General features: G+C 45.5%; 1 protein-coding gene across 1 annotated transcript in view; it reads left to right on the top strand.

Annotated features, from left to right (window-relative positions):
• Positions 1 to 22,167: 22,167 nt before the first annotated feature.
• ncana (neurocan a) overlaps positions 22,168 to 22,500 on the top strand; it is a gene marked incomplete at both ends in the record, with an annotated part of 76,147 nt that continues 75,814 nt past the window's right edge. The window contains one exon of the mRNA XM_080836284.1: positions 22,168 to 22,324. Within this exon, the coding sequence (XP_080692410.1) occupies positions 22,168 to 22,324 (157 nt within the window). The remainder of the gene's footprint in view (positions 22,325 to 22,500) is intronic.

The raw sequence follows: 22,500 nt of genomic DNA, 5'->3' as shown, positions 1-22,500 counted from the left end.
TTTGACTGTCAGGTGGCTGTGGTAGTCAAGGAAGTGGTCCAGTTTTGCTCAGTTTGCGGCATTTCTCTTTCTTTCCTTCTCTATTTCTTTCTGTCTCCTCTTATTCTCAAGCTTGCAAAATCCAATCTGTAATCCGTTACACCAGACCAGAAAGATATTCTACAAGGGAATCAGTTTTGATTGCAATGTCTTAGTTTTTGCACAGTTGGCAAGTGAGACACAATTAAAACATTCAATATGTAACTGCATTGAGAATATTTATTATAGACTATTCACAAGCTTACGATTCAATTGAATCCAATTTGAATATGAATCCGATGATAGGAATGATCTATGAAATACAAACACTTTTCCATTTTTGCAGAGATGTTTAAAAGCTCTAAAGGGAGCATACATTTATAACTTTAAAGTCACTGGAAAAAAATAGTAAAAAACACTAAAGAAAGGGCCAAATTCTTTCTATCTGAGACACACATGGGTAGAGTCGCTTTAACAGTGGACAAAATGGATTTAACAACAGATTTTCTTCTATGCATCCACAGTTAAACAAGAGAGCAAGATATAATAGGTAGCACTGAAAATAACCGGATTACCTTTAATATGACAGTTAGGCCAAAAATGTTTAACCAAATTCACTTAGAAACCCAAAACATTGCTTATTAGCCTAAACATTTTTATTGAATTTTTATGTATCGATATCGAAACAGACTAATTAAAAAAAAACTAAATGAATCAATACAAATGTTATTTTTGCATATCCCTAGTAAACTATCAGCCGGGTACGCCAAAAATCTAAATGAAATTCAGGGCTCTTCTTAGAGCCAAACTCAAGAATGAAAGCAGCTGTCGAGACATGTAATTATGGTGAGGAGACAAGGGCTGAACAATAGCAGCGGCAATTTAGTCCTGCAAATGACGTACCCACTTCTCAAATTCAGTGTCATGCACGAACAAGTCTGGCTGATAGTGGCAAGCACATCAGAAGTTTTCCTGTTGCATTTTCTATAATTTCCCAGCTTTTTGTCTATCAATGCTTTAATTAATTTTAACTGCATATACACCTTCTTTACAGAGTCTCTTTGATGAGAATACTTTCCCCTTCTTTCATTTACGTAATAACCCTGACCATGAAAAGTTCCTCACCTATTGATAGTCTGTCGTAAAACGCTATTTTGCCTGGCCTACAAGGGGCCGAACCAGCGCCTCTCCTGCAGTTCCGCCTGGATGATGGACTCCTGGAACTCGACTAGTGAATGTTGGTTTACAGCTTATAAACGATCCAGCTGGGAAGGGAACAGATATAGCTCCCCTCTGTTGTTTTATTATGTTTAGTGAATAAGGAGGTGCAGGTTTTATATTATTGTTATTTTACAGGGCAGTGAATTCTCTTCAAATATAATTTTGCTTTATAAGCTTTATGTTTATGGATGTTGATAGAGTTGAGTGTCTGTTGGGGGGACAGATGGTGCTGGATTAAACAGATTTCATGGGAGTTGTTTTCCATGTGCCTGACCCTGTTCCTCACCTATTGATAGAACCCACATACCCACTGCATGGATGGAGACACCTCCAGATCTGAACTGAGCACAAAACATTCCATGCATTGACTGGGTTGTTTACAGCTGATTGGTATTGGCTACGGCCTGACCGCTGACGATGACCTCTTCAAGGACCTTTGGGTCAATGTGATTTAGTGCCTCATAGATTTAGAGATGTGGAGTGTTACCATGTGCTTTCTTTAAAAATAAGCCGACTGCTCTGGCCAAGCTGTGTGCTACTGGAAAGTCATTTATGACCAAACCAAACGGAGGAAACCAGAATCAATCAACTCCGAACAACTCTGAGATTTACAACACCAAAGCCAATGCACAGCAGAGGAACATAACCACAGTCTCTCTCTCTCTCTCTCTCTCTCTCTCGCTGTAAACATAACCACAGTGAAGCTTTAGCAGTCTCTCTCTCTCTCGCTCTCTCTCTCTCTCGCTGTAAACATAACCACAGTGAAGCTTCAGCAGTCTCTCTCTCTCTCTCTCTCTCTCTCACTGTAAACATAACCACAGTGAAGCTTCAGCAGCCTCTCTCTCTCTCTCTCTCTCCTCTGTAAACATAACCACCAACCTCTCTCTCTCTCTCTCTCGCGCGCGCGCTCTCCCTCTCTCTCTCTCTCTCTCTCTTGCTGTAATCATAACCACAGTGAAGCTTCAGCAGCCTCTCTCTCTCTCTCTCTCTCTTGCTGTAAACATAACCACAGTGAAGCTTCAGCAGCCTCTCTCTCTCTCTCTCCCTCTCTCTCCCTCTCTCTCTCTCTCTTGCTGTAAACATAACCATAGTGAAGCTTCAGCAGCCTCTCTCTCTCTCTCTCCCTCTCTCTCTCTCTCTCTCTCTTGCTGTAAACATAACCACAGTGAAGCTTCAGCAGCCTCTCTCTCTCTCTCTCTCCTCTCTCTCTCTCTCTCTCTCCTCTGTAAACATAACCACAGTAAGCTTCAGCAACCTCCCTCTCTCAATTTTCAATTTCAATTTCAATTGGCTTTATTGTCAAACTCTCTCTCTCTCTTTCTCGCTGTAAACATAACCACAGTGAAGCTTCAGCAGCCTCTCTCGCTCTCTCTCTCTCTCTCTCTCTCTCTCTCTCTCCCTCTGTATTCATATGCACAGTGAAGCTTCAGCAGTCTCTCTCTCTCTCTCTCTCTCTCAGTGGTTCACTGAACCCCTAACCGCTCCCAATGCGCAGGTTGGCAACTTAGATAGTAGCCTCTGCCATTAGTGTATGAATGGGTAGATGTCTGAGGCATTAATGTGTAAAGTGCTGAGTGCTCTCTGTGAAGAAAAGTGCTATATAAATGCAGTCCATTTACCATTTACCATTTCTTGTCTCTCTCTCTAAACTTTATGTAGGATTGATATTTGATATGTACTTGGTGCTTGCGCTGGTCCAGACCATCATAAAGCTATATGTTTTCTAGTGAACTCTGGAGGTAGAGAGGTAATGTTTCACATCCCGATCTTATTCTTACAAAAGGCCATAATGTTGTAGATCGCCTGGATCCCTATTTTATAGGTAGATCATAATTGTTCACGACAGCAGTTTGAACAGTTATGGATGCTGTAAGTATTTTATGGAGTTTGGAATGTGTGTGTGTGTGTGTGTATGTGTGTGTGTGTGTGTGTGTGTGTGTGTGTTTGTGTGTGTGTGTGTGTGTGTGTGTGTGTGTGATACAAAGATGGCACAGATCTGCATATGTATGTTTTATGAGTAGGCTGTTTCTATGTGGATGCCTTTTGTTTGTGTGTGTGTATATTTGAAGGTTTGGTTTGTGTATCATCCCTTGGGATGTCTGTGAGGGCATCAGACTCACTCCATGTATGCTGGGGACATACTGTAAAACAGACAGAAGAGTGTCAGGAGAGTGAGTAGCAGTAGAAGCCCTTAACCCAAATTGTGTGTGTGTGTGTGTGTGTGTGTGTGTGTGTGTGTGTTTTTGCTTTTCTGAAAATATGTCTGCCTACCTTCCTATGCATCTCAATGGTCAATTATGACAATTATGAGGAGAAAGCCATCCCAGCTATCTCCATCTGTCAGTCTCTCACTCCGTACCTCTACACCACCCTGAGATCGGGCTTCCGTTGTTGATTTGGCCATTGCTCATCGTCTCTGGCTGTGAAAAGGCATTAGCGCAAGCTGACTTAGTAATGAATAACTTAATGAAATAATCTCTGTTCTTTTGCTCTGTTGAGGTCCTCCATCAGTAAGAGCGTGACGTTCCAAGCATGAGGCTTTGGAATTCAAAACTATAAAACTGCTTTAATAAGCCACCATGCCCAACCCAGAGACCAGCCACTGATCAGATGCTTGAACCAATCACTTGCGTTTGATTTGTCACAGCAATCTGCAAGTCCAATCAAGCAAATTAGCAGAATAACTGATTTGATTTGTACCATGTATGAGGTTTGAGTGTAGGAGGTTTATAGGGGCCGGTTTACTATGCATACTGAAAGAGCATAGAGTGCTGAAGAGCCTCTTGAAAAACGAACCACCAAGACGGCACACGATAAAACACGAAAAACACATTATGTGTGTGTGATCCAAGCATAGCATACATTAACTACACCTTTAGTATCACATGCAGTGCTGTTTTTATCTCCAGCAGACACGTGTGACATGTGATTCTTTAGAAGTGCTGCTGCTGTAGACACAGTACGTACCCATTTCCTGAAGTGTCTTGTTCGTGGTATCGGGCTCATTGTGGGGTGAGACTCTCAGCCAGCCAGAAGCGGTTTATTATGCAGCGATCAGCTCCCTCTAACACAGGAGAATCCTTTCATGTTTGGCTGCCTCTCACCAAGGAACCCCGACAGGCTGAAATGAGATGTAGTGTTTGTGTGTTTGTGTGATTGTGTGTTTGTTGTGTGTCTGTCTGTTTGTTTTCTGTGTGTGTTTGTGTATGTTTAGGCCTGTGTGACCTTTCCAAGAGTCGAACAGCATGCAGACGCATCTAGCAAACCAACTAAACAAACAAACAAAAGACACAAAAATGGGATTCAAACAACAGAAGAGAAACCTGATGATCTGGAGGCCACAGATATGGTTTAGGTAGACAGAAGATGTGTGGATCAGAGCTGACCTGACACCACCACTACCATCTGTCCTCGACCACAGCTGACCCTCTCAGAGCTGGATGGCACCACATGGATTTGTTTGTGTGCTTATGTGACAGTGTTATAGGGGAGTGGTGTGACCCCCATTAAGCTTCACATGGTCAGGACACCACAATGGTAGACCTAGATAGAATCTGGGTTTGGTGGATCCCGTCCAGAAGCAGCCTCATTTTGTGCTGTGTGGTGTGATCTCTCCTTATAGGAGGTGACGGCTTTTACAATCTCATTTCATCATTACTGTTAGTTTTATGGTTTTAGGTGTTTAGATTCAGAGACCATTGCTCTCTCATCCTCTCACCATCAGGTAGCTCTCCCAGTCCCCATTTTTATCTCTGGTTGGGCTCAAGGCTATAGGTCACTCAATATCAGAGAAAGTCCAATGACACTTCACTAGAACTCTTTTTGGCTCCTGTTGCTGGCCAGATGTTGCCCAAAAGAACAAGGGAAGTGTGTAGGTGCATTTGTCATAGTTACTGTGGTCATAGTTACTGTTGTTTGTTTGATTTGTCCCAATCTCATGAACGCTTTATCAAAGAGCTGATGGGCTTTACAAAGGAAAACAAACAGCCGGAAAGCTTCATCATTTGACTAATTAAAAGATGTTAGAAAGTGTTGTGTGTGTGTGTGTGTGTGTGTGTGTGTGTGTGTGTGTGTGTGTATGGGGGGTTTGGGGGCTGTGTGTGTGTCCCTGTGTGTGTGTGTGTGTGTGTGTAGGGCTGTTTGCAAATCTCCACCACCCTATTTTAAGGCCTGCTGCTAATCTGTCCATCCCAGTCCTCTCCTCTGTCCACGCGTGTGGTCCAAGTCTCAGCGGCTCCTCACGTCTGCACGGGCACTCTGCCGCCCAGACACACATACAGTACCAGACAGCCAGACTCACTAGCCCACAGACGAAATGGACGGGCCTGCACACAGAGAGAAATGTCCTGCTAACTGAGCTCAGACCCTTAAAGACATTTTGGGGAAGAGGGTGGCCAGCTAGATAATACAGACCACTGCATCACTGGGCACTTTCTGTCTCTTTCAGGTTTAAAAAATACAGTATATATTTATTTTTGGCACTGCTGGCAGAGATAAGTGTTGTGTTTCTGCTCAGAGCTGGCATGCAGAGCTTTAGTATTTATTCCCTTCCTTTGTTATTTCTTCCTGTCTGTGTGCCACAGGTGTGCATGTATGACACCACAGCCATCAGGGTCCTCACGCTCATGGCTCCAGCCTTTACATTGGGCTGGACTGGAAAAGATTCTCCTTTCTCTTCTTTGTTCTCAACTCACATGAATATATTACCCTCTAAATGTATCAATTCCCATTTCTTACTTTATACAGTGTATCATATGACTATTATTGAGCTTGGTATGCCATTCTCCTCTCTGGACTCATAACAGTACATTGTGGTGGTGCCGACAGCAAGTAGGATTCTTGCCTTAAATGTACTTAAGATAGACTAGCTAACTTTCAACAACGCTAACTCTAACTCATAACTGATGCCGGCAGGCTACTCGCTGTCAATAATCCCTGTCTATGGAGACTTAATATATAAATCAGATAACAGTCTCCACTGGGAGGATTTTGGAGTTTCAAATGTCATGGACGCATGTACATTCCCCATTCTCTGGTGGAAATCTACAGTTACTTCTTAGAAGATGGCCCCAGTTCTGTGGCTCAGCTAACTCTCTCTTTATTTACTAATCAACTCCACTCAGAAGCAGAAGTCCTGGGTGCAAACAGCCACTTCAGTCCCTTAACTTTACACCTCTGTCAAAAATATTGTATATTACCACAGCCATCTCCGGGGTCTGCGCGGCTGCATTTAATGGTGTGCTTTAGTCCTTGTGAAGAGCTCTCCTCACCTGTCAGTCAGGTCTGTGCCATCAGCTCATCTGCCTCGCTCAGGAGGTAATTGTCTTAGAGAGGTGTGAGAAGAAGCGGTCAGATGGCAGTTAGACAGAAAAAGTACTGCCATGTTACCTAGCGATGTGTGAGTCTGTGTGTGAGGGGAGGTGCTGCCATGTTACCTGGCGATGTATGAGTCTGTGCGCCTCCTCTGTCAGGTGGGAAGGTGCCGCTTTGCTTCGTTATCTTCTCTGCCTTGTTTGCTGTAGTTCCTTTTGCTGGCCATGTTCTTTGAGCTAAGATCTTTTTTTCTAAAAGTCATAAGTGTGAGTGTGTGCGTGTGTGCGTGTGTGCGTGCGTGTGTGTGTGTGTGCGTGTGTGCGTGTGTGTGCGTGTGTGTGCGTGTGTGTGCGTGTGTGTGCGTGTGTGTGCGTGTGTGTGTGTGCACACAGTTCAGGATATGGCTTAATCACCCCTACCCTCTAATGGCCTGACTCTTTATCCTCCCAGCACAGTGGGATGTGGTGGCAATTAGACTCTTGTGCATCCAGATCCACACACATCCTCAGTCAGTCAGGCATGCAGTCCCACACCACACCCTGTGGACAAGAGGGTAAGAAGCCATATGGAACTTCTGCTGTGTGGTTCTACTACTTCTAAATAGTAGAACAAAGACACAAGATACAGTAGTGTTACATTAGTTCAATTAAATCAGTCTCATAAAATGTAATAATCATTACATTTAGTATTTAATATTTTATAATTAAATTACCAAAATAATGGAAAGCTCTAGTTGTACCACTTTGCTACAGTCTAAGTATGGTATCACAATACTATCGTACTACAATATTACTACAAAGTCTATAATACTTCATGGAACAACCAGAGAAGTGAAGGCAATTGGAGTACTTGATTGGCGGAAAATGGCTTTTAGTGGAATATTGGAACAACAACAGACAAGACAATTGTTTAAGTCTAAATAAACTATTTATTAAAAGTAACAGACAGTAATTAATGGCTAATACTAATCACATAAGTAGTATAACAATGCAACAAGGCACAAAGTGGAGTTGGGATTACAGAGGAGAGGGCATGAGAGCCTGCTCGTCTGTGTGTGTGCGTGTGCGTGTGTGTGCAGGTATGAGTGGTTACGCGCTAAGTGGAGAGAGGGGGAGTGAGAGAGGAGTTATAGTAGTGCATACTGTCACGTCAGAGCCCGGACCTGCACCAGCCACGCCCACCTCGATTCCCCTTCGCTCACACTCCCCGGTATACTGATCACTCACACCTGCACTCTCACTCACCTGCACCACATAGAGGATCACCTTAGGACTAATCACCCACACCTGTCACAGTCCCTTCATATACCTCACTCTCCGTTCACACGGTGTCTGGTATCGCACTTCCACGGGTATCACACGTCTCAGTTCTTTTTCGCTGAAATATTGTAAGAAACCTCATATTCGCTTGTCTCAGCTTATCGGCTTTGTCTCCGTTTGTACCTAGTCTAAGTTTAGTTTTCCTCCGAGTCTAACTTGTGTTTTGTTTGCCTTTACAGTATTTATAGTTTATTGTTTTACTTTCATTCAGAGGTTGCCTCTTTGTTTTACTTTCCGTGTTCTTGTGAACTCGCGCTTTAGTTATGGCAGCTGTCCACCCGGGACGAACGTTCCCTATTGTGCTTTCTGCATCCTGGGTTGCTGTGCTGTATTATCCATCTGCAAATAAACTCTGTTTCCCGAAACCTCCGTGGTCCCCGATCTGTTCCGTGACACATACGTCTGTGTGAGAGACGCCAACTAGCTTGGTGGCCGCAACGAATGCGAGTGCAGGTCCGAGGCCAGAGTTACCTGTTTAAGGCGCCAATATAAGTTGGAGGATGGGCTACAGACAAAGGATTCTTATCTCAATGGTAGAATCGGCCTTAAACTCAATACAATATATTCAAACAGCACTGAACTCGTGATGTGAACGTGTTTATGTTCAGATGGTGATTAAGGGAGTTAGAGAGAGAGAGAGAGAGAGAGAGAGAGAGAGCGAGAGACGGTGCATGCACGTACTGCCTGCATGTACTTTCACACATATATGAACACAGATATAAGACTAATCTCTGCCCAGATGTCAGCCTTACTTGATTAACGCTCTTGCTAAGCGTTAAACAGTGTTTTACGGAATTCCAAGGCACGCAGATCCGAGTGAGATGTCCGTGTCCTTCTTTCTGCAACTCGTCAGTTGAACTCGCGGAGGCCTTGTTGGATGACCGATCGGTTTAGAAGGATGTAGAAGTTCTTTGTCGACGTGGAGAAACTAATAAGGGAAGCCAGTCGCCTTATTTTACTCAGAACACTGCTGGGCTGCAATATAATTCTACCGGTATAACTTAGGTTGCAACTAAACAAGTCAAAGTATTTTCTTAACTTTGGCCAAAAGCTCAAATACGACTGTTGTGCGTTGTCCTTTGTTCTTGTCCTGCAGAGAGGGTATCTCTTAATTGAATGGTGTTCACTTGTTGTTAACCCACCGCCAGAGAGACAGATATTTGGGTTTACCGCTGTTTTAAAGGGTAAATTGCGTCACCTTTTTTTATCACTTTGCTGTGACGGGGTCACTGAAATGTAGATAAGGAATGAAATGTGATAAGGGAATTGTGGGTAATGTAGTCTATGGTGGGAAATTCACTTACAAGTTTATGAAAGAGTTGTGGTAATGACAAACATACTGAACAGTCCAGTAAGATGTCCTGATGTGGGCATACCATGGCCCCTGTGAAACATGTCAAATTAAAAGTGATATGGTAGCAGAGATTGAAAGGGCGATGGCACGGCAGACAGCTGCTTTCATCTTAGCCGTAGAAATGGCGCTTAGAATATGGAAAGATCACTTATGGACGGCATCCCTGAGGTAACCTGTGGGCCCCCCACACAGCCAATTATATTTCCAAATCCTGACATGAAGATAAGGCCTAACAAGCACAGTGCAGAGGCGTAGGGTTTAATGACATGTGAGCATAAATGGTTGCCTCCAGCTTTAAATGGCTAATCCATTCTACTTTACCATTAGCCTGCTCCATTAGTAACATACACACACCTCCCCCGGAGTTCATAACCCACAAATACTCTCTTACAAAGGAATCTATACCCTTCTGAACCAAGAAGCTCAGTGTGTGTGTTTGTGTGTGTGTGTGTGTGTGTGTGTGTGTGTGTGTGTGTTTGTGTGTGTGTGTGTGTATGTGTGTGTGTGTGTGTGTGTGTGTGTGTATTTGTGTGGGAATATGATCTCTATTATATTTAATACATTCATGCTATTTAGTGGGTTTACAAAGGACAGAACGAAGAGGGATGGTTATAAAGGTACATACAGGCCATCTGTTTCACATTCATGAAGAAATCTGTGCTTAATATTATTTTTAATATTTATTAACAAGAGACAATCTGAGATATGAGCCTATACAAGGTTGTTGACATCACTGACATCAATGACAGATGATGAAGATCAGAAAGAGACTTATCCAAGTCAACCATTAGGATGTGATGAGGATTTCTTGCACGGAGACTTCACAAGGAATTTTACAAACAGCTCAAATGGAAAAAAACATCTGGTTTACTACATCGGTTGTCATAGTAACAGTAATATCCAAAAAAATACTTTGTTTCCTTACGGATCTGGCTTTCTTGAATACCCCCAGATCATATTTATAAATAGATGTGTTCTTGAATACACCCGGATCATATAAATAGATGTATTCTTGAATACCCCCAGATCATAAAAATAGACGTGTTCTTGAGTACCCCCAGATCATATAAATAGATGTGTTCTTGAGGTGAGATTTGGTTAGTGGAGCAATATTTGTACATTTGTAGATATTTTTTTTTCCATTTGAGCTGTTTGTAAAATTCCTTGTGAAGTCTCCGTGCAAGAAATCCTCATCACATCCTAATGGTTGATATTGGCATTACCAATTGCTGGAGGCCATGATTGATGAATGCCGGGCAGGTAATGTAGGTCTCCGGCTGAGGCCTGTGAGGTGTAAACACCTCCTCCCTGTTCCTCCTCTTGGCTCTAGGATGAAAGCAGGGCACATTCCTGATGACAGCATCCCCGCTGCGCTCGACAGCAGAAGGTTTATGACAGGCTAACGATGGCAATATAGCAGCATGTGTCCAGCGGCCCCTGAATCAGCAGCAGTAACTCAGTACACCCATAACTTTGATTAAGCCAAGGCTCTCAGCTGGCTCCAGGCCGCCGTGAGTGGGGGAGTGCTGGCCCTGGCTGGTCCAAGAGCCACGCTGCTAGATTTCACCGCAATAGCAGCAGGGATGGTGAAGAGCCCCGTGCTAGATCTCACCGCAATAGCAGCAGGGATGGTGAAGAGCCCCGTGCTAGATCTCACAGCAATGGCAGCAGGGATGGTGAAGAGCCACGCTGCTAGATCTCACCGCAATAGCAGCAGGGATGGTGAAGAGCCACGCTGCTAGATCTCACCGCAATGGCATTAGGGCTTGGGGTGGAAGGGTGAATGTGATGGGGCACACCCAGGTATAGTGAGAGAGGAGTGCCTGAATTAAAGGACACATCAGTATAGAAATATGATCATGACAGCACAAAGACAGTGGGTGTTCAATGGTGGGTCAAATCTGTGTGAGATTCTCTCGAATGTAGAGGATCTTTGTAGACAAATGATTTCTTTGATTTTTCTCGTTGCTCTTCTGTCTTCAGAGACCCTTCAGCTCCATCATCCGTTATCTTTAGTGTCTCCGTTCCATTATAAGCCTCATTTATCACTGAAACATTCAATAAATATTTATTTAACTCCTTCAGAAAAAGGCCCTATGCCCATACGATCTTAAAAGTATACTGTCAGGGGAAAAGGCTACCTACTGAACCATCAAAACTGTCCCAAAAATATTAAGCTTAATGGAGGTTTTCTCCGCTTTTGGAGAAGGGCGCCCACGAAGGGCAATAGTGGTACCGTAGGTAGAGGAGTCTTTTTCATTTCAATTCCGATTCCTCCACACCAAGTGTTGAAGTGTCCTTGAGCAAGACACTGAACCCCAACCGGTGTGCAGGTTGGCACCGTAGACCTTTGCCATCGGTGTGTGAATGGGTAGATGTCTGAGGCACTCATCTGTAAAGCTATTTGAGTGCCCCAGGAGTAGAAAAGGGCTATATGAATGCAGTCCATTTTCCAATGGTAGATCAATTTCACAGGTTTGTATTAATTTAGCTGTGTGGATGATTCTCTTCATGGAGTGTTCATTATGCATAGTGCTAATAGCAATACGATATGAAACCAGATGAAGTGCTACAGGAGTTCCTCATCGGTTATCATTAGGTTGTGGCGGGGCATTTGGACGGCAACTCTCTGCCTTTTCATTTTAGCGGGAGAGCTCAGTTAACTGGAAGATTGTCTCTTTGTCTGCCATCTGTGTGCTGTGTTTTCATGAAGAAAAAGAACTGTGCCGTTATAATAGGAGGTAAAAATATGACCTCCCCATCCAGCCGTGAAAGAATGGGAAAATCCAGTGCGAGAGGGAACGCAGATTAGAGCGACTCCTCTGGTATTGCCTCGTTAACCAGAAATCAAAACGAGCGGTCGCCGGGCGCTTAGGCTAGTGGCTCTGTCATCCCCGCAGAAGAGCATCGCTGCATTTGAATGTGAATGAGGTTACCCTGGACTACAGACACAGGCACAGGCACAGCCCACCCTGAAAAGGGAAGTGGGGTGGAGGGGGGGCCGCACCATCTTCCCAGGACTGTAAATAAGGCCCTCTCCTTTCTCTCCAGCCACTTGTGCTTTTCCAGAGAGAGAGAGAGAGAGAGAGAGAGCTGGAGGCCCACCCTGGGGCCAGTAACTCTGCTGTTGAGTGAGAGATGAGTGAAGTTGGGCCGGGGTCCAGCCTCATTTTCTCCTCCTCTCTTTCTTCTTTCCTGTCTCTCGCTCTCTCTCTTTCTTCTGTCTATCTTAAGGACTCTCATTTTCAGGCTCTTTCAGGGCCTATCCACCCCCACTCCCTATCTCCCTCGCTCTCACTCTCTTTTTCTTCTTTCCTGCCCTCACTCTCCCCCTTTATGACTCTCCCACTCTCTCTTTCTTTCTCTCCATCTGCCAGGCTCATTTCTCATGTTCTTTCTGATCTGTGCACACAAACACACACACAAACACACACACACACACACACACACACACACACACACACACACACACACACACACAAATTTACAAAGAGGAGGTCAGGGGTCAAACAGCCTGGTTGCCGTGCCGACCCCAGGGGGATCGGTGGGCAAGCCCTTGCTTTGCATAACGGCAAAAAGAGCCATGTGTGCTTTTCCGATCAGTGTCAAAGAGAAGGAAGGACACGCAGGCACACACACACACACACACACACACACACACACACACACACACACACACACACACTCTCAAACACATACACACTCACACACATACACACATACACACACACACACACACACACACACACACAAACACACACACACACGCAGAGAGAGAGAGAGAGAGAGAGAGAGAGAGAGAGAGAGAGAGAGAGAGAGAGAGAGAGAGATAGAGACAAAGAAACACAAAGAGATAAAGAGACACATTAAAGCCATACACACACATGCATAAAGAGAAAGTAATAGAGAAAATTGAAGTCTAAACCCACACTGATATACTAGTTACATCTTTGATTTTTGCAAGTATATCCTCAGTATAGAAGGTCTGAACATGCATTATAGAGGAAATTAGCATGAACGAAATTAGTAATTCAACTGCAGAACAAGCCAAAAAAACTGAGAGACAGACAGACAAAGAAAGAAAGAATCTAGAAGGAAGATCAATGAAAGAAATACAAAAAAGGAGACCAAAAGAAAAATGTAGGCAGATGAAAAAAGACAAAAACAAGCAAAGCCTGCTTTGAGGTATTGACAAATGGGATCAGAGACAAGTCTGTGCCCATAGCAAGACCAGCAATAAAAGAAGAAGATGAAGAGGAAGAGGACGTGAGCGGGAGGTTGAGGTAGAGGCAGAGGGAGAGGGCAAAGGTACATTGGCATTCAAAGGGCATAATGAGGGGAGCCCTGAGGTGCCAGTGCCAGCGCCAAGCAGAGCAGCAATTACCAGCAGCAAACTTCTCCCATTCTGTGCAGCACCTCCATCATATATATACAGCTCTTTCATACTGATTACAGGGACCGGGCATGAAACCCTCATTGCAGTGTGTGAGTGTGTGTGTGTGTGTGTGTGTGTGTGTGTGTGTGTGTGTGTGTGTGTGTATGATAGCAACAACAGTCTTACCCGTGCCTTCTCAACCAGAGTGGTCAACCTGTCAAACCGGTTATTGATCTCAGGGTTTATCCACTAGAGTAGATCTAAAGTAGATCATTCTTTCATAATTTTTATACACACTTGTTTCTTGTGGCTTCCTTTTGATTTGCCTATTTCCTTTTTCCGACTGAATTTAATTAGGAATGTGTGCCTCGTTAGTGCGGCCGTGACACATAGGTGGGATGGACAGCTGAACTGTTGACCCAGTCCTGAAGAGAGGCTGCACTTAGTTCACCACTCTCGCACTGTCAAGAGAAGAAAGGGGCAAGACTTTGGTGAAAGAGGCCTATGAAGCAGCTGCCTGAAAGCTGAACTCTTGACCTTTTAGCACAAAAATGTTTTGTTTACTTGTTTTAGGGCTACTTTTGCAATTACACTCGGAAATTGGTGTTGACCTGACAAATACTGTTGATGAGCTGTTGGTATAGGCTGGTATATAAAGTATTTTCAGTCTAAGTCTTAAGTCTCATTATAAGTGTATTAATGCCAGAAGAAATGGTTCACTGGATGATTTTGTTTGTGTCCATGTGTTTGTGTTTTTGTGTTTAGGGGTGTTTGTGTGTGTGTGTGTGTGTGCGTGTGTGTAAAGGGGTGTGTGTGACCGAGAGAGAGAGACAGAGGGAGCCGGTTGTCTGGTGTGTATGTGTGTGTAAATTACACTCTGGGGTGGTGAGAGAGGGCTGTTATTGGAGCTGTGCTGTGGCGCTGCTAATGCTGAAAGACGCACCAGGAAGGTCACAGAGCCAGAGCAGCAGAATGCAGATCAGTGCACATAAAACCACAGAGAGGGAAAGAGATAGAGAGAGAGAGAGAGGAGAGAGGAGAGAGAGGGAGGAGAGTTGGAAAGTAATTCTGAGGGAGACTAAGCGAGCGCTGCTCAGCATATTTTCCTTCATTTGTCTCATTCATTCATTTTGTTCTCGTCTGCCGGTGCCCTTGTGGGCTCCTTGCGCTGCTAATGAAAACCTGACAGGCTCTCAGGTCTGACAGATGAATTCATAACAAGGCACCAGTCTTGGGCTCTACAGAATTTAAACTTATTAAAGAATAAACAGAAATACGTTCAAGTATCTGAAGTTAACAATCAATTGAATTTAGTATTCTGGACTGTGTTCTAATAGACCATGGGGCCAGATCTGCGTTTTTGCAATTGCACAATTACTTTCTCCTTGGTGTGGCTGCTGCCATTCACTAAAGGTTAGCAACAGAGCGATTGTGCTTGTAACAAGATGACAGGGGAAGTGAGTTATATTCTGTATTCTAGCCTGCTGGTGAGGCTGCTGTCTAAATAGTTCATGCATAATGGTGAATGGGGAGGTTCCATCCCAGCTGGTTAATTCCATGAGCTGTGTGTGAATTGATAATACCACAGATGTTAGAGATGAAGATGGCGGAATGGTCTGTGACTCCATTTTATGCTTTCCATGACCTGTGGTTGTTCTGCAGGTTGCTGATAAGACTTCTCTGCATCTTGTCTCATTGTCTCTCTACCCCCGTGACTCTTGCTCCCTGCCAATCTCTCTCTGTCTTTCCCTGTCTTACATGCATAACAGCTGTATTTCTCTCACTTTCCATCTCTCACAATCGTATACTTATGTTCTCTCTCTCTCTCTCTCTCTCTGTAGGGTCAGGATGAGTGTTCTACCTGCGGCTGGGTTGAGTGTGCTGCTGTTGCTCACCATAGGCAGCGGTGAGTATCCAAATCACCACACTCCTCTTCACACCCTACTGAACACACTGACCATACACCCTTCTGACCACACTGAGCCTGGATTCTCTGGAAAGCCCTGAATCACCCTGAGCACTAGACAACAGAAAACACATCCTTCAGAAACACATCCTTGGGGTGTGACGAACACATGAGTGAAGTAACTCTTTGATTGCCTGTGAAGGCGAGTGGAGTTTTGGAGAATGGGGGGCCAGACTGGAGCTGTTAGGGCAGCCATAGACCACGGCTTTGCCTCATTTGTACACTGGTATATATTATTTTAGGATTAATTATTCACACTTGGTGCTAAGCCATAACAAAACACCCTTTATGTTATCACTGCAGGGGCTGCAGAACATCATTAATGCATGCTAATGCATGTATCATTTACAAAAGTCTTTTTAGTATAGCTGTACATTTAAGTTGCAGTGTTGGTAAGGGAAAAGAGCATGTAGTGTACATAATACATTACAAAATGTAAAACACTTTGAAATAGTCCACCTGAGCACATGTACGGCTCATTTACGTATATGTATGCCAGCTGGCTATGTGCTGGAGGGGGTTTGGTGCAGTTTACTCATGTAAAGGACCTAACTCAGGGTGTCTGTGATTCACACAGCAGCACACACAAACACTCTCGGAGCAGCCCACACTATGCTTTTCAGACCCTTCCGACAGCTGAAAAGCCCCATCCTGTCAAAGCCACATGGTGAAGGCAGCCTTGGCCACAGACTAATCTAATGGGGCACTGTAAGCCTTTCAGCGCTGTTTCTTTCCCTGACAAACCCCACCATTCAACATTCACCATTCCCTTCCTTATTCCACCGCAAATTCCCCCAGATCCATTCAGCTACCCTGTGATTTGTGTCCTATGTAGGGCGCCTCCAGGGGTGTCCTTTAGAGCATGTCCTGCCTGCCTGCCTGCCATCAGAGCATGGCAGTGGGGCTTCTCTCTCTACCTGCAGTATGTGAGCACTGGCCTGGCTGCTTTGCTCCGTACAATGGCCTAGTAGTAGTGGAGGACTGCTACTGTTGAGCTGCTTCAGTGTGTCAGGCCATTTGTGGGGGGGGGGGGGGGGGGGCTGAGGCTCTGACCCTGGCCTCAAGCGTTGTGCACACGAAGTCTAGTTTGTTTGCATCCGATCTGTTCATAATACCGATAGCCCTATCATCAAGACGAACACTCTCTATCCGCACACAGTTTCCGCAACGATCGAAGTCTGGGGTAGAAAGTGAGTAGATTTGAATCGGTACGGGGGCTGGTGTTCGTCTGCACGGTTTCACGCAACCTGATGACGTCATTGCCCCACGTGATCTTTTCGCAATCTCCAACCACTATATGTACAACTTGTTCTCCCTCAAAATCTCACTCGTGGTGGGCCTCGAATTCACTAACATTAACCCAGTCTTCTGATTTTTGATTAGCCTCCTATCTTTATCTAATTCTTCTTATTCAGACGTCACATAACTTTCATGACCACAAATATAAATTGGCCAGCGATTTAACTTGCTTTTTTATTCATAAATGTATGTAAAATGGACGGAGCAAAGCATCATGGGAAATGGGATGACAGACATGTCATGTTGTACTGTTCCAAACTCATTCATTTTCGCATATCCTTTAGTCTAACCACTGATTTTATTAACCATCATAATGTATTGTTGTTATTTGGAGCTTGAATGTCTTGTGTAATGTGTTTATCCTCGTGCTTTTTAGACTCTTCTTCTAGTGTGTAAAGCGCCACCCACAGGCGTGAGGTATGTACTACAGCCCGTTCAACACAATCTGGTGGCTCCGTTTTTACGCAAATCTCTCGTTGCCAGCCTCCGTATTTACGAAATTAAAAGATTCGATTGGTGTGAAAAGTAAATCCGATTCGGAGGCCCTAGACTTCGTGTGCATATGACCTCAGTTGAGGCTGACAGGGGAGTGCTTTGTGTGCTCAGGCTGAATGGCTATGAGGGCTGTAGGGGGTGACTGGTGCTGAGGTGTCCCGTGGTGCTAATCGCTCTACTTGGACAAGTACAGCATGGGTCTGGGTCTTTGTCTGGACCTGACTGGGCCACCAGAGGTGCTGCAAAGAACTTTCACAAGATAAATGCAAATGTATTTGTTAATGTGCACTTGTGTCTTTATGGAGTCTCTTATATCTGACTGTAAGCTTTGCTGATGCAACATGTAAAGCTTGTCAATCAGGTGTGGATATGCAGTCTGTTTTTGGTGCCGGATCATCCCCCTGACCTAGACCTGGTCACAAGAGGATACAGACATGTGTGTGGTCTGAGTGTCTGTGTGTGCACGTGAAAGACCTCTCTCAGACTTCAATTCAGTAACCAGATATCACACACACACTCACACACACACGCAAACGCGCGCGCACACACACACACACACACACACACACACACACACACACACACACACACACACACACACACACACACACACACACACACACAGACAGAGCTACTGGGTGAAAAGTTGTGGTGTAAACACACAGCTCAAAAATACAATGTGAAGAGTGTTGAAGGAACTCTGCTCTGCCTGCACACGCAACAATATAAAGTCTACACCAAAAACACACACACACACACACACACACACACTCACACACTCACACACACACACACACTCAAGTGGCTTCCTCTAATAGGCATTGTGGGATTCATCAGTGTGTCTTCAGTGGTTGCCTGTGAGAGCCAACAGTGAGTCTGTCTGGCGGTTCAGGTCTCCTCCAGCTCTCTTTCTCTTCCTGCTCTTCTTCTTCCTCTCCTCCAGATCTCTTTATCTTCCTGCCCTTCTTCTTCCTCTCCTCCAGCTCTCTTTCTTTTCCTGCTCTTCTTCTTCCTCTCCTCCAGATCTCTTTATCTTCCTGCCCTTCTTCTTCCTCTCCTTCAGCTCTCTCAATCAATATTCTTCTTGGAAGAATCAAGTCACTAGCAAGAGGTGATACTGTTATGGATGTTGAGTATGTTACGTTACGTTCTAGTGTTATGTTACGTTGTGCTGAAGCCCATAAGGCAGTGCGCGTTTGATGTGAACTTATTCATAAAAGCTTGAACTGAAACATGGTGTCAGAAGCGGTCTAGTTGACAAAGTTAGCTAGAATAATATGGCGAACTCGAACAATATGATTCCGACACCAGAGGGCATGCAGATGTCCGGGGATCTGGCGAAGAACTGGGAAGTTTTCCGTGCAGAATTCGAGGACTTTGTGCTTGCTACGGGCCTTAATGAAAAGTCAGAAGAAGTGCAGGCAGCCGCGCTAAGACGGATAATGGATAGCGAGTGCCGTCATATCTATATGCATAATGTGATTTTGGATGACGACCAAAAGAAAGACCCAACCGCCATCCTAGATGCTCTCGGAGAACATTTTAAGCCGGAAAAAAAATTGATTTATGAGAGATATAAGTTTGGATGCTGCAAACAGGAGACTGATGAGCCAATTGACAGTTTCATAACGAGACTACGGGAGAGAGCTGCATCGTGTGAGTACCGTGGGCTAAAGGACGAGATGATTCGGGACAAGCTCGTGCTTGGTGTCGCAAGCGAAAACACCAGGAGGCGCTTGCTGCGTGAACGTGATCTGATGTTACCAACGGCAGTCGGTATATGTCGCCTGGCAGAGCTAACCGATACACGCATGAAAACCTTGGAGAGCCCACAATTGCAAACGGACAGTGTAAACTCCGCAGACAGGCAATACGAGAGACGTAGACCTCAAGACAGGAGAGGAAGAGATATACAGATGGCTTGCAAATACTGTGGAAACAGCCACAAGCGGGGCAGAGAGCAGTGCCCAGCCTACGGTAAGGTATGCCGAGCGTGTGGCATCTCAAACCACTTTTCAAAAGTATGTCAGGCTAGTAGCAAGACAAAAAAAGTAAATGTGCTTGAAGATGTTGAGCAAGGGGACACAGATACAGATGACATGTTCCTGGCCACAGAATGCATCAGCAATATAAAATCTAAAGGGCTCAAATGGTTCGTGCACCTGCGTTTGAACAAAAAAAGCAAGCATACCAACTAGATACAGGTGCCACTTGCAACGTGATGAGCAGAAAGATCAAAGAGAAGTTGTCACCTAGGACAGCGCTACAACAGAGCACAACTAAGCTTAAACTATATTCTGGGGAAACTATGCTGTCACAGGGGAGTTTCCACACAGAATGTGTCATTAGAGGGGAAAAGCATGACCTGGTCTTTGAGGTAGTGGAAACTCAGCAGGAGCCTCCCCTCTCTGGGGCCACATGCGAGCGCCTAGGCCTAATGACATTCACAATTCCAGAGGAGCTGCATAAGTTAGAGGCAGATCAGTGCACGCCCCTCACTAAAGAGCAGCTGCTAAGCAACTACACTGACATCTTCAATGGCCCAATCGAGTCAGTCCCAGGTGAGATACACTTTGAGCTGGACCCAAATATACCCTCTGTACAATGTGCACCTCGAAATGTTCCGGTAGCGTTGAGGGAGAAAGTCAAGGAAGCATTAGATAGGCACATCAGAGCAGGCAACATCACAACAGTGAGCGAGCCCACAGCGTGGATTAGTAATATGGTGACTGTCGCAAAACCAGAAAAAATACGACTGTGCATTGACCCCAAACAATGATCATGACACCAACCTACGTGCCCTCATGGAGCGATGCAGAGCTGTGAAGCTAAGACTGAGCGAGCGCAAGCTACAGTTCAAACTTCAAGCAGTCCACTTCCATGGACACATTTTGTCTTCAGAAGGACTGAAGATTGACCCAGAGAAAACGCAGGCTGTGCTGGAGATGCCGACCCCTACGTATGCAAAAGCTGTCCAACACTTCATCGGCTTCGTGACATACCTTGCAAAATTTCTGCCAAAGCTCTCAGAGGTCTGTGAGCCACTCCGCAGGCTCCTCGACAAGGACACAGAATGGCACTGGCTAGCCAAACATGAGGATGCAGTGCAAGAAATAAAGCGACTGGTTTCAAATACACCCGTTCTCAGATACTATGACGTTACAAAGCCTGTCACTGTCCAGAGTGATGCCAGCATGAATGGGCTGGGATGCTGCTTGCTGCAAGGGGGGCAGCCTGTGGCTTTTGCCTCTAGAGCCCTGACTCAAACGGAGCAAAACTATGCTCAAATAGAGAAAGAGTGCTTGAGCATAGTCTTCGCATGCCAAAGATTCCACCAATATTTGTATGGCAGAGAATCGGTCACTGCTGAAACAGACCACAAACCATTGATCACAATATTCAAGAAGCCACTCCTGAGTGCACCGAAACGTCTCCAGGAAATGCTGATGCAGCTGCAGTCTTACAACCTAGATGTGGTGTACAAGCCTGGGCCAGAAATGTACGTCAGTGACACTTTAAGTCGAGCTACTCTGCCGCACCAAGGGCCAGACACCCCACACGTGCGACATACAGTGTTTGCCCAGACGGAGTACACACAGCTGGACCAAGCCCAGCACCTGAATGTCACTACTTTCAGATTCCGTCAAATAACACAACACACAGAAACAGATGATGTACTCCAAGAGCTGAAGACGGTGATTCTGGACGGGTGGCCTGACTTCAAGGAGGACACTCCACTGGCGGTGCGGGACTACTGGCCATTCCGGGATGAGCTGAATGTGCAAAATGGTGTGCTGTACAGGGGACAGTGCATTATTATCCCAAAGGCCCTGAGAGCAGAGCTACTGAAGCGGATACACTCTAGCCACATAGGTGGCGAGGCCTGTTATAGGCGGGCCAGGGATACCCTCATCTGGCCGGGCATGAGAGCTGAAATCAAGGACTATGTAGCCAACTGCTCTGCATGCAATGAGTACGCAAGAAATCAGCAGAAGGAATCCATGATGTCGCATGAGATACCTACACGTCCATGGCAAACTGTGAGCATGGACATCTACTCCTATGCAGGCAAGGAATTTCTCATCCTTGTAGACCACTACTCAGATTACTGGGAAATCGACCAGCTGCCAGACATATCAGCCGACACGCTTATCACACGCTGCAGAGCCCAGTTTGCTCGTTATGGGCAGCCTGACAAAGTGATCTCTGATAATGGCCCGCAGTTTGCGTGTGAACAATTCAGGAAGTTTGCAACAAGCTGGGGTTTGTCACGTCCTCCCCACGTCACCCAAAGTCAAACGGCAAGGCCGAAGCGGCTGTGAAAATTGTAAAATCACTTTGCAAGCAGGCAAAGTTAGATGGCACAGATGCATGGATGGCCATCCTCCACTGGCGCAACACGCCCACAGAGGGGTTGGACAGAAGCCCCGCCCAACGCTTAATGTCACGAAGGCTCAAGACCTCGCTGCCAGTTGCAGACAGCCTGCTGCAGCCACACGTGGTGATCGGAGTGACAGAGAAGTTGCGGTGGAAACGGCGGGTGGTGAAATCAACCTACGACAGATCCGCCAGGGACCTCCCTGAGCTGAATGTGGGAGGCCGGATCAGGATGAAACCACTGCCAGGTGATCGCACAGGAAGATGGCCGGTGGGCCAATGTATCCAGAAAGTTGCTCCCCGCTCATTCGTAGTGGATGTCAATGGCACACTTTACAGGCGCAACCGTGTGGATCTTCGAGTGGCAGAGCGCTCAGCTTAAGTACAGCAGATGAGACGGCTGGAGCAGAACAGTCCTGAACAGGGACATATGACTGAGAAGTCAGCCTCAGCCGAGACCGGGCAGGGGTCAAGCCAGGGCGAACCAGACGGGATGGAAGACGCACCCCTCACAAGCAGTCCGGCTCCTCAACCCCTGAGTACACCGGAGAAGCGCAGCTGCACCCCGGGCCAGGAGGTCTTCACACGTTGTGGCCGCCTCTCACTCACCTCAAAGACTGAACTGGTGACTTTAGGAGAACTTAGGCTCAAAGCACACATACACTAACAAGTGCCATTAGAACATGGGTTTGATTAGGGTGTAGGCGGATCGCTGCCCTTTTCCAATACACACACACACACACATACATACATACAGTGGCAA

The sequence above is a fragment of the Sprattus sprattus genome (genome assembly GCF_963457725.1).
Source record: "Sprattus sprattus genome assembly, chromosome: 4".
NCBI classification, from domain to species: domain Eukaryota; kingdom Metazoa; phylum Chordata; class Actinopteri; order Clupeiformes; family Clupeidae; genus Sprattus; species Sprattus sprattus.
This window is presented reverse-complemented; position numbering and strand designations above follow the sequence as displayed.